The following is a 13,272-nucleotide window of genomic DNA, read 5'->3' on the forward strand; positions in this document are numbered from 1 at the left end:
GAGTTAAAATCATAAATAATATTCAACGTTAAACTGGTACACAATTAAAAACATTTTATTTAGGCCTATCTATGGCCTTCAAAAAGTTGACGACTCCTAAGGATGACGTTGTAACGTCGAAACATGCAGAGTCGTCAACTTTTTGAAGGCCATAGATAGGCCTAAATAAAATGTTTTTAATTGTGTACCAGTTTAACGTTGAATATTATTTATGATTTTAACTTTATACACAAGTGCCAAAATACTATAATTAAGTTTAGAGTTATTTGAAGTATAAGAAAGAGCAAATGGGTGTCCATGTTTAGTTTTAATTTAGTTTCGAATTTTTCGTTTTAGAGGGTACAGTTAATATTAAAATGAATTACGATCGTGACTTACGATGTTCAACCCATGATAACCATGAGCACTTTATTCATTATAAGTTATCTGTTGAGACACGAGGTGGCGCTGTGGTAGAACAGTGGATTTTTGGAACTGGCTAGTTGGGCTCGATTCCGTGCGATAGCGAAAAATATTCTCCGTATTTTAACTTGTGAGTGTGTTATAAGAGTGACAGACAATCCCTTACCGCAAATGGTGGGTGGTGATGTATTGCTAACTGGTCTGCCTTCCCTCTGGCCAGTAATTCAAAATTAGGGACAGTGGCGGATTGCCTTTGTAGTTTTGCCATAAATAAAAAGAACAAATGTTTATTGGCTCTAAGTACACTGTAAGTAACGAAACATGAACGTCAAAATGTTTAGCTTTTTTTTTTTAACGTAGTGATGCATCAACTCTTGATTTATTTTATTTTTTGCTCACATGAAGGGAAACTAACGGAAAATATGATAGATTTTAATCTCCATATTATCTCTGTCTTAATCTTGTTAATTCGTAAATATAGATTATTTATGGATTTATTAAGTAGAAAAAGCAATTTTTTTATTGACCTGAAGTCACGCAAAAGACTTACACCAAAATAACATTAAAACTGTGATTCTCGTTATCTGGTTACCATGGTTAATTTCACGTGTATGTTTGACTTTCAGGGCCTCTGTGTGTCGCTGTTATTTTGTTTCTTCAATGGAGAGGTGCGTATAAATACTGGTTATGCTATGTGTTTGTTATATGCAAAAATAGTTATATATTGTTTGTAATGATTAGTAATACTTAAAATATATATATATATATTTGGGTATCCCAAAAGTAATAAGACTGTAAAACATATAATAGAAGAAAAACGTGTTTTCTGGCAATGATATCTATCCGGATGACGTACGGCAAACAAAACATAGATGAAAATGAAATAGGTCAGCTCAAAGATTTGTTTTAATTTTGAAATTAATTATTCTTGTACTAACTGAAATTAAAAAATAACATTATATTCATGATGATGCAACAAAGTCATTTTTTTTATCCATAAATACAAATACATTACATACATATACCTTATAAGCTCGACCAAAAAATTAACGCAGCAAGTATTTAAAATTTCCTTTTCCCATGCATAGCCTAGTAAACGCGAGAATTTATGGTTTGAGTGCCGTTGCTATAAAATCGCGCCTCGCATTTTGTGGCTGTGCATTGTAAGAGTATGGACTATTATTCCCATTATTCGATTTGAGTAGCTCAACAGTTGGCGGCGGGTTATGTTGACTAGCTGCCTTCACTCTATGTATTATATCAGATCAAAATCCCATAAGTCACCTTCTGATTTGGGGCCTGGCATAGCCTAATAATTAGCGTGCCGGACTGTAAACGCGAGAATTTATGGCATGAGTGCCGTTGCTACAAAATCGCGCCTCGCATTTTGTGGCTGTGCATTGTAAGAGTATGGACTATTATTCCCATTATTCGATTTGAGTAGCTCAACAGTTGGCGGCGGGTTATGTTGACTAGCTGCCTTCACTCTATGTATTATATCAGATCAAAATCAGGGACGGATAGCGCATGTAACCATCGTGTAGGTATGCGTGAATATTCGAAACAAACACTCTTGTTTAGTTGGACCAACACAGAAAAAATAATTTAAATGACATTTACTGAAATAAAATGTGACAGTTTTAGAGAGGAATTCTGCAATAACTTCTTGAAACTCACTAAACTCTGATCTCAACTCTCAAGGTTATCTCCCTCATTAAGAAAAAATGGAACCAAGCTTTCCTGATGTGGGGAAATGACACAAAACGGAATTATGCTGTCACAACAATGTCTGTAGGTATATTATATTGTTTTCGGATTTAGACTTTGGAATGAAAGTATATGAGTAATTTAACAATAAAAAAAAAGAGAGGTTTTCTTAGAATTATGCACGGTTATCAATGTGGGTGTTGGAAAATTATTTCAGTTCAAGATCTGTGTGTTTTCATTTGATTAGAAATGTTTTAATTTTAGGGTTAGTAAAGCTTCAGAAAAGTGTTTTGGTTCTTTAGTGTTACATGACAAATACACGTCTTTTTTTTTTTTTCAAAGATAATAAAAGGATCGCTATTTTTCTGTTGCTTCGGTATTATTGTATATATTGACCAAATAATTTATACTGTTGTTTCACGAAGAATATGTCCAGTTTCATAATTTACAATAAAATATCACATAGTTAATAACTTACACTTGTCTTTTTTTATAATATTTGAAAGAAAATTGCGTTACTTTAATTTTTCTCAATTTAATTTGCATGGGGTGTCATTTGTTTTTGCTTCAACATACAAATAGTATTTTCAAAGCCGTAAGAACTGCGTTTATTCGATCACCTACTGAAAGTGGTCTTCAATACTTTCATTCATTCAAAGAAATACACTTTTATTTCCATCTGTATGTATAATCATTTTGTTTTAGGCATTAGTATCACGATTGTTAACCTTATATTTCCCCTCAAACCGTTTTAGCACGTGAAATATATATTCTAATATTAACCATGGTTTAAGAAAAATAGTAGTAAGAGTAACAGAACATTAAATACATTTTATTTAGTACACATTTTCAGGTTTTTCAAGAAGTTTTTGTTTGAAGGATACCAGGTTTGACCCATAAGAAAGAGCTCGAAATATTCTGTTTTACCTGCAAAAATTATCAACACAAAACAATGACCATGCAGAAACACAATCATTTATCAGAAATGTGCTTTTATTTACATCTATTTTATTTGTTTCAAATTTTCTTTCTTTTTTCCTCTCCTGTCTTGTGTGATGTTATAAATCTAACAATTACGTGGTTAAATAGAAAGAAAATACTGATTGGTGATATATATATATTTGTGAAAATTACTTCTTACGCTTGTTACTCCTTACACTTGTTACTCCTTGTTATTGTTTTCATACTATATTATATATTTTTTTTCAATTAATATATTTAAGAAATATTGAAACGCTTCATGAGATGCTTTAGATAAATAAGTGTTTCAATTCTGCTGATATCTTTATTTCGTTACCAAATATGCAGAGTAAAGTGTTACTAGCGTTCTATGCTAATCGTGAAACTTGCATTGTTTAAACTATACTATTTCAGAACTTAAGTCGTAAATTGATAATTAACGAAGTTTCAATAATCATTTTTTTTTAAACAGGAAAGCTTTAATCATTATTGGACTTAACTGAGATCTCTAATTAATTTGAGTGGATAACTACATCAAATTAATCTATATGTATGATACAGTGTTAAAAATATAATAGACCTAATACTAATGTCTTTTTTGTTGTAAAAAATGGCTTATATATAAATGGTACTCCAGTCACTGTTGTGCTCGTTGTATCCTAGCTAACCTGATCAACTCAGAATTGAGCGAAATGCGTCGTCTGCAATGGATATGGCGAACATAATGTGGTTAGAATACTATTATTATACACTCTACTAATTCTTGAAAAATCCCTAAGAGAATAGATATATAATGCAATGTTTAAAAATGTAATATGCCTAATACTAATCCTTATGTCAAGTGTAATCAAATTAACAAACATTCTTCAATTTCGTTGTCTTTTGTTTGTGCAAAGTGTGGGTCTACGCAACAGTTCGGAATAACTTCAAAGGTATAAATCACTTATTAAAACGAATGTTTTTTTTTAATTTTAATAACTTAGTTTAATTACATTTAGTTTGCTCTGTGTTGTTCGAACAAGTGTGCTTCTTTATCGTTTCTGTGTTTTGTTTTTTGACCATGCCAACACCGTCACACCATGACCGGGAGGACACTACAGCGGTCTAACCAAACTAGGTATCTTATTTTCTGAATAGATGTGTGTGTTACTGTGAAAACATTTTCGTTACCTCGTTATGAATAGAATGAAAAAAAAAAACGTATAAGTTATACTAGGCTCCAAACATACATTAAAGGATTAAAGTCTTGTTTAATGGGTTTCAAAAAATACAAATTAACCCTGAATGCAAGAAGGAATATTAAGATTATAAAAAAAATCTAATCCTTAGTTTCAAATTCCATCATAATCTATAAATTTACAAGCTCAATTTTACCAAGTCCTATAGAGCAAAATTGATTAATTTCAAAACTCGGACGAGAAAGAAAGACTTAAAAACCCTTAACTAAAACAGGCGAGAGTCACAAGATTATTTTTGCAAAAACAAAACAAGTTCAATAAAATGACTACATAATGATTTTTAAATAATTTTTTTTAGTTTAAAAAAATTTTTGCAGCATTTTGCTGATGATTAGTAGCTGTAAGTCGAGGCGCCCCCAAGTGGCACAGTGGTAAGTTTGCGGGCTTGTAACGCTAGAAAACAAACCGTAAAAAATAAAGCGATGTTCCCTGCTATCCTCTTTACCGACATACCCGAGAAATCATCTGACGGCGTACCCATGGACTTCGGTGGATTTAGTTTGTTTAAATGTTGTCGTGGTAGCCGATGTCCACTTACTGTGGTCTTGGTAGCCGATGTCCACTTTCTGTGGAAAATTTATCACCTTGTTTGTAGATAAGCACAAAGCTTTACAATAGACTATCTGTGTTGTACCCACATGAGTATCGAAACCCAGGGAAACGCTGCCATGAACTTAATGTGTGACTTGGTGCTTTATCCTGATGTAACCACATCGTTCTGGCTTCCTGTTCTTGCAGTGCAATAACTTCATCTTATATAAATAATACCAGTTACATTTTGTTGTTGTTTTCTAATAACAGCAAGAGCTCGGTTTTGCTTTGCTGTGTACATCATGAAGTTTAAATTTCCAATTAAATCAGAAGCCTGCAGCATCCACAAAGGGTAACGTAAACTTTCTTTACATTCTTTGTATCATGTTTAAAAATACGTCTTTATCACCTCTTGGTCGTTAGCAAACCGTCTGTTTCTTGTCATTGTTCTTCAAACACACCTATTATTCATCGAATATTACAAAACTTTCATCTCTCCAGTTCAAGGACTTTTTATATGTGTGTGTATGTGTCTTGTGCACTCGTGGTTTGTTTTTTGATTAAACGATCTTTGGAAATTATCTGCGCAGTTGGTGTAGATAAGTGCTTTTGTTATCAATCAATTTCTGATTGAGAAGTGGAGATACCTTGATGGCTAATCTATAAATTTGGCAATGACAATGGCGGGTGTACTGTTTAGGTGGATTTGCATCCTCCTATGAGTGTAGTACTGATCTTCCCTTGCCAGTGCCATGTTGAAATTGATATGTTTCTGGCTTTGATTTATCACTACATGAATATCCTTCCTCGGAGATTACTTGATATAGAATATCTACTAGTTTAAAGTTTAATCGTGGAAGAATTTTACTGTTGAACGCCGGGAATTTGTTGTGTCCTTTATTCATGTGTTAAATATGTCACTGGTGGTGTAATGCATGGCATCTGCAGCGACATCTACTTCATTGGCATACGTAAAGCACGATTAACCCTCCATGGAATCAAAGAGCGTTGTGTTTACATATTTTGTACGCTGGAAATGTTTATGTATTCTAAGGTTTATGTCATTCAACGTAATGTTAGAGCCGTAGTAACTTTTATGTCATTCAACACCCCCCCCCCCAGTGGCACAGCGGTATGTCTGCGGACTTACAGCGCTAGAAATCGGGTTTCGATACCCGTGGTGGCCAGACCACAGATAGTCCATTGTGTAGCTTTGTGCATAACTTCAAACAAACAAATGTCATTCAACGAAATGTTATAGCCGTAGTAACTTTTCTGCCATTCAACGAAATGTTATAGCCGTAGTAACTTTTCTGCCATTCAACGAAATGCTATAGCCGTAGTAACTTTTCTGCCATTCAACGAAATGTTATAGCCGTAGTAACTTTTCTGCCATTCAACGTAATGTTCGAGCCGCAGTAACTGTTCTGTCGACTAAAATGACGTGAGAACTTTATTAAAGTTTTTGTGGTCGAACATTGTATAAAACCTATGTTTATCAGGATTTGCAAAAGTCTTCGAAATCCTGGAAATTCATGGATAACGACCTCTAAAAATTTCAGTGCTGAAAATCCTTAAAAAAAAAAATACTGTCTTCAAATCACGGTCCTAGAAAAGTTGAACTATCTAAAAATGCTAAATAAAGGGAAGAAAAATCTCGGTTATAGGAATTGGGTTTGCTTATATTTTGTGTCAGCCATTGTGAATCTCGTATCTCGCGATATTCGAGACCATTGCAGTTTCCACAGGCGAGCACGTTTAATGAGCAAAAATGCCATGAAATTGCAATTTTAATCCTGCGTGGTATGATTCAAGAATCTTGGAAATTTGATTAAGGATTCTAGGGAGTCTCGAATTTTTTTTGTATATATATATATATATATATATACTTTTTTGTACAGTCTGCATGAACCTGAGTTTACGTATTTTCTACATGTTACTATGGCTTGCTTTAATCAGTCGTAGACAGATAAAATTAGATCTGCTCGTGTAAACTTCCTAGTAAGCCTAATAATTACACTAAAAACGATTTTATGAGTTGTAAATCTAGTAATATATTAGTCTTAGCAAACTCTGTATGCATGCAACTTAGATTTTGGGTTCAACAGGTAAGTCGAAACATTTTAAGAATGAAAGAAAAATTTAAAGTTTTAAAAATCTTATAAACAACTAAAGATATATAGATGGCTAGTTCTACATATAGTTTTCACATTTAACGAAAAGGAAATTCAAACTATGTTGCATAGGTGGAACCCCTTCTGTTTTGCAAAATTTGAAAAATGATGATCTTTGCGGTACATTTTTAGAAAAAAGGCAAAATTTATTATTTTAAAATGTCAGCTGTTAATTGAATTTCTTCTTGATTTTTGTTTCTTTATTGTTATTTTTTGTTTTGTTTGTGTCCCCCGGTGGCACAACGGTATGTCTGCGGAGTTATAACGCTAGAATCCGGGTTTCGATACTCGTGGTGAGCAAAGCACAGACAGCTTTGTGCTTGACTTCAAACAAACAATCTTTGTTTTCTTTAGCATCCAACATTTAAATAAAACGTTTTTATAAAGAACATGGCAAACCTGCTATTTAATATATTGAAAATATTTGATAACGACATCGACTATTATAATCATGTATACGCAACACACTTTTGTTCTGTGCATCACGTTTAGTGCAACTAGCCATTTTCACATATTTCTTATACTATTTGTTTTCGATACATTATTTCATAAATCAGGCTAATTTAGTATATTTAGCGTAAAGATAAGGCAGTTATGGGACTGTTATATTTAAATATGTCTGTGTGTTTGTAGATGTAAATAAACATATTTTATAACAGTGGTTAGTGATGTGATTTAGGTCTAATCTGAAACTGCAAAGCTCGTGTGGTATTATTGGGTTCACGGTCGAAAACGTTGTTAACGGCAAGTGTAATCAATCAAAGAGTAAATGTAAATTTTATTACCTTGTGTTTTATTTTTAAATTATTATTGCATGCCTGGGTAGATAGATTGTGTGTATCTGTGTTAATGCGCATGTGTCGTGACTATCTAACCTTATTTGGTAAAAATAACAATCTTACCTTATGACTATCTAACCTTATTTGGTAAAAATAACAATCTTATCTTATGACTATCTAACCTTATTTGGTAAAAATAACAATCTTACCTTATGACTATCTAACCTTATTTGGTAAAAATAACAATCTTACCTTATGACTATCTAACCTTATTTGGTAAAAATAACAATCTTACCTTATGACTATCTAAACTTATTTGGTGAGACGGTTTTAAAAGTTACATCCTGAGTTCATTATGACTATCAACTATAAGTCTAGTAACATTTACTACTTACTCACTTTAGGCATGTTAGAAAATAATACTAAGATGATATACATCTAAGAATATCCAAAGCCGTAATTTAACCTGTAAATATAAATAGGGCTCTACATTTTTCATGTTGGTAAGGCTATTTTAAATAGACCATTTCCTATAACTAGAAGACACTTTCAACAATTTTCTTTATAAATATAACATAGATAATAAGTACGACCGTAATTAAATTTCCCGACATTATCACCAAGTGTATCAGAAAGATTACTGGTCAGTGCAAAGAAACTATCATTTTTATTCATTGGTTTGCCACTGAAAATTTCAAGTGATCATTGATTTTTGATAGAACAGTCAATTTTGATACCGAGCTTCAGTTGCTTACAGCAGGAAGTCCTCAAACAAAGAGACAATTGATTTATTTACTCTTCATTGATGTGCTTTGAAATTGGGTCGGGTAATTTTTACGTGCTCCTGGATGCAGCCATAAGCTGATGATTATCAAAAATATTACATACCACATCATTTAGACTATTATTAAAAGTGGCTGAAATTACCATTACAATGGACTTGGAATAAGAAACGCAATTATTATGTAAATATAATACATCTGGAATTGTTTGTAAAGTTTCGAAATCTTCCATCGCTAAAACTCGTTCCTTTAAAGAGTTTATTTTTACAATAAAGTTTAAGAAACATTAATAATAGTATATAATAGCCTGTTTTAGCATAAGTACTGAGCTTAATGTTTTAAAACCAAACAAAAACATGTCGGTACTACAGTTGTTTAATATATGTAAAAACGTGACCATTGACAAAATCACATGATAACACCAAGTAATCTCAACACATTCTGAAAATTGAAAAGAAGTTATTGGAAAGTTCTATGATACGCAGATCATGATCTTAGCGTTAGTTGTCTTTCTTCGTTCTAGGAATCCAATCGGGCAGGCGGCAAGAAATCAGCTAGAAATGTGAAGACGAAAGAGACCGTGACACATGTCTTTCCGTGAGAGCAGCCTAAAATAGGTGGTTTATTCTGTGGGTTTGTATCAAGAAGACGAAGAAAATCCACGGCTAAAAATAATGTTTCCAGTTTTTGCATGACCGAAACCACTGATTGATGAATCAGGGAAGAACTGTGTTATGTTTAAACTGTACTGAAGAAGTGATGTTTTGCAGAAAAATGTTAAGTTAATTTTTTTTTCTCCGCATAGAATTGGCGCTTTTGTACTTTCGTCGACAGAACTACCCCAAAAATGAAAGTACCTCTTAGTTATGCGGTGATCAGCCACATAATTATATTGATATGGCGCACCTTAAAAACCAAAATTCTTCGTTTTTGCTATCTTGAAGAAAACTTTGTATAAATATAATCTGATATAATCGTTTAATAGATTACAAATTAGATTTGATATTTCTTATGATACGTCATACTAAATTTAGCGTCTGATTTGTCTCAGAAAAAACAGGATTCTCTCGACTACGCGGAACAAAAGCCAAGACTCTTCCGTTTAATTCTAAAATATTTAAGACTGCATAATAAAAGTTAGGACTCTGAGATGAATTTTTGAACATCATAAAAACTGAAAAACAAAAGACGCGATTTTATGATAAATGTTTGAAACTACTAGCAAAAGAATTTTACGAAAGATATTCAAAAGCTTTGATATCAATAACTAAAATCAAAGCTCGTAAATAGGATCTCTTAACTTCTTGAAAATTAGCAATAAAAACTACAGTTCTTAAAGAAGTTTCTTAAAAGTCCTGAAATTAATTAAAAAACTAAGGCTCTCAGCAAAAACCCCATGTTGAAAATAAAAACTGGGGCATTTCAATACAAACTTAAAGATACAGATCGTCGATAGGTTTTTAAAGTTCCCATAAACTATTTCAGCAATTTTTTTTTAAAGATCTAACACAAACAAAAATTGTTAAGGCTTCACAATGAAAATGAAGAGGCACTATTGATTAATTTCTATGTTTTATTATCAGTGATGTGAAGGAAATTCAACAAGCAGTCTAATACTTTTAAATTATGAATTGTTGAGACGTAGTTATATACTTAAAAAATTGTCTTATATATATATATATATATACTCTTGCGAGTATCATGTTATGTACGTTAGGAATATGGATAAGATAACGAGACTTGTATTACATGAATTAAAAATAACTCTTTCTATAGATGGGTACAAAATTATGAGTTATGGGTTATAATTCAATGTAACCAGTTAAAGTCGAGGAATGAGGGATCTCTTTATCGCTTAGTAACTGTTTGACATTAGTAATATTTATAGTAAAAAACCAAAACGACGTTTTTTGGCACAATGAAAGATAAGTTATTATTTTTAAATATTTTAAGCAATGGATAAGTTCAAGAAAATAAATTATTATCAATTATCTTCCCTTTGGTGGAGGGAAGATAAAAAAAATACTACATTCTTGGCAGATGGAGAGCAGAAAAGCAGAACAATGAGTTACTAGGTTCGTTACAACAAAATTTGTAAACAATGAGTAACTAGGTGAATTATTTAAGCAGTGTCAAACTGGTTACTTTTATTACAAAATAATTTGAAAACAATAAATAACTAAATGAATTATTTAAACAGTTTTGATTTGTTTGGCTACAACAGATTTTCTAAGCAATGAGAAACCAGGTGTAAACAATTTTAAACTGGTTGTTTTAGTTACAACAATGTTTTAACAATGAGAAACCAGGTGAATTATGTAAACAATTTTAAACTGGTTGTTTTGGTTACAACAATGTTCTAACAATGAGAAACCAGGTGAATTATTTAAACAATTTTAAACTGGTTGTTTTGGTTACAACAATGTTCTAACAATAAGGAACCAGGTGAATTATTTAACCAGTTTTGATTTGGAACTTTTGCTACATGGTTTATCGTTCATTAAATAACCTGTATTTGTACTGAAAATTGATGTTGTTTTCTACATTCCTCATTGTTCTGGAATTGTGCCAAAAGGACCGAGGAGAAGTCGACCCTTTATATTGCTTTTACTAGCAGTGTGAGTGTAATATATCAAAATGACGGTACGTGTTTTTGTTGTTGTGTTTGATGCTTAGTAGTTAGTAAATCATTAGGTCTGCATAACATTATTTTAAAACAATGTTAAATACAGCAAAATTATAACAGTGTCAGTTAGTACAGAAAAGGTGTATCAATGATGTTTAAAGAACTAATTTAAATGCTTGCTTACTGTATCTAAGAATGCGTTAGTTACTTAGTGAAGTATTGTATAATTGGGCTGATATCTGTTTTTGTATCAGATATAGTGAGAATACAAATAAACTTTACTTGCACATATGATTTTGAGTGTTATGTTTTATCAGCTTAGAGCTCAAGTATAAACTTTCAAATCGAAGCAGAAATTCTGAAATAGATGTATAATCTATAAACCCTTTCTAAATATCTGATTTTATCATCTTTCTTGGATTGCCTGAAACATCATTTTTTAACAACGACTTTATACTGATTGATACATATTCAAAATTTAACATAATCGTTAAAATGTTCAGTGGATGGCTTGGCAGCCAATCTTTTCTGTTGAATAAATATCTAAATTTAAAAAAAAAATGCTAAAGCTTTAGGATCTCGCACATTCTTTTTAAATGTGGAATGCAGTTTTTTTAAAAATACATAGGTTGGGTGTGTTATGTCAAAACAATTTCTGTGCTTCAACACGTCGTTATAGTCCATGTTGCCACGTCCGTTCATGCTCTGTCTGACGCCTGTGCACCTTGACAATAGTCCTGCAACTAAGTAGCCATTGTAAAAAGTTCCGTCGTAAAGCTGTCATGTCCAAATGTACATCACTTCTTCATGGGACTCTCTATTTAGGAGATTCATATCTCATTCTACAGTACGAATCGATATCTGGATATCTTATTCGCATTAGCTTAACATTTTTCGTGCCTTTAAAACGTTAATACCACAAAAATTTAACCGAAATTTTAATATTCCATTTCTATCTACAATTTTATTATCATCCTTCTAGTTTTCGATCAGATAAAGAAATGTCTTTGGGGTATTTAATTAGGCTCTATAAAGAAGACCAAAACACACTTTTTACTGCATATCTTTTAAGCAATAATATTAAATTATTAAAGGAAAATAGTAAAAAATATTAGTAAAGTTGGTAGAAAAATAGGGCGAGGATAAGACTATTACATGAACATGATGAGTTATGACACTACAGATCTATTTAAATACAGTAGCCCCCTAGTGGCATAGCAGTAAGTCTGCGGGCTTATAATCCTAGAAACCGGGTCTCGATACTCGTGGTGGGCACTGCACAGATAGCCCATAGTGTAGTTTTGTGGTGACTTCAAACAAACGAAGAAAACTGCTTTAGTATTTCTATAGAAACAATTAACTTTAAGAGTTGACGAGGGTGAATATTTTATTATAACATTCGGAGAGTATACCGTTATTTTCTCCACCCTCGATAGCTCAGCGACATGTCTATAGGTTATTTTCTCCACCCCTATGACTCAGTGACATGTCTATAGGTTATTTTCTCCATCCACGATAGCTCAGCGACATGTCTATACGATCTTTTCTCCACTCCGATGATGGCTCAGCGACATGTCTATAGGCTATTTTCTCCATCCACGATGATTCAGCGACATGTCTATAGGTTATTTTCTCCACCCTTGATAGCTCAGTGACATGTCTATAGGTTATTTTCTCCACCCCTATGACTCAGTGACATGTCTATAGGTTATTTTCTCCACCCCTATGACTCAGTGACATGTCTATAGGTTCTTTTCTCCTTCCCCGATGGCTCAGCGACATGTCCATAGGTTCTCTTCTCCCTCCCCGATGGCTCTGCGACATGTCTATAGGTTATTTTCTCCACCCCTATGACTCAGCGACATGTCTATAGGTTATTTTCTCCATCCACGATGACTCGGCGACATGTCTATAGGTTATTTTCTCCATCCACGATGACTCAGCGACATGTCTATAGGTTATTTTCTCCACCTCTATGACTCAGCGACATGTCTATAGGTTATTTTCTCCACCTCTATGACTCGGCGACATGTCTATAGGCTATTTTCTCCATCCCCGATGACTCAGCGACAT

The 13,272-nt window shown here is 32.8% G+C and overlaps 1 protein-coding gene across 1 annotated transcript in view; it reads left to right on the forward strand.

Annotated features, from left to right (window-relative positions):
- LOC106458088 (calcitonin gene-related peptide type 1 receptor-like) overlaps positions 1-11,470 on the forward strand; it is a 64,863-nt gene extending 53,393 nt beyond the window's left edge. The window contains exons 14-16 of the mRNA XM_022384220.1: positions 1,029-1,070; positions 2,104-2,193; positions 9,097-11,470. Coding sequence (XP_022239928.1) covers positions 1,029-1,070; positions 2,104-2,193; positions 9,097-9,174 — 210 coding nt within the window. The 3' untranslated portion in view covers positions 9,175-11,470. The remainder of the gene's footprint in view (positions 1-1,028; positions 1,071-2,103; positions 2,194-9,096) is intronic.
- The last annotated feature ends 1,802 nt before the right edge of the window (positions 11,471-13,272 follow it).

This window comes from Limulus polyphemus, unplaced genomic scaffold, assembly GCF_000517525.1.
Source record: "Limulus polyphemus unplaced genomic scaffold, Limulus_polyphemus-2.1.2 Scaffold415, whole genome shotgun sequence".
Lineage (NCBI taxonomy): Eukaryota > Metazoa > Arthropoda > Merostomata > Xiphosura > Limulidae > Limulus > Limulus polyphemus.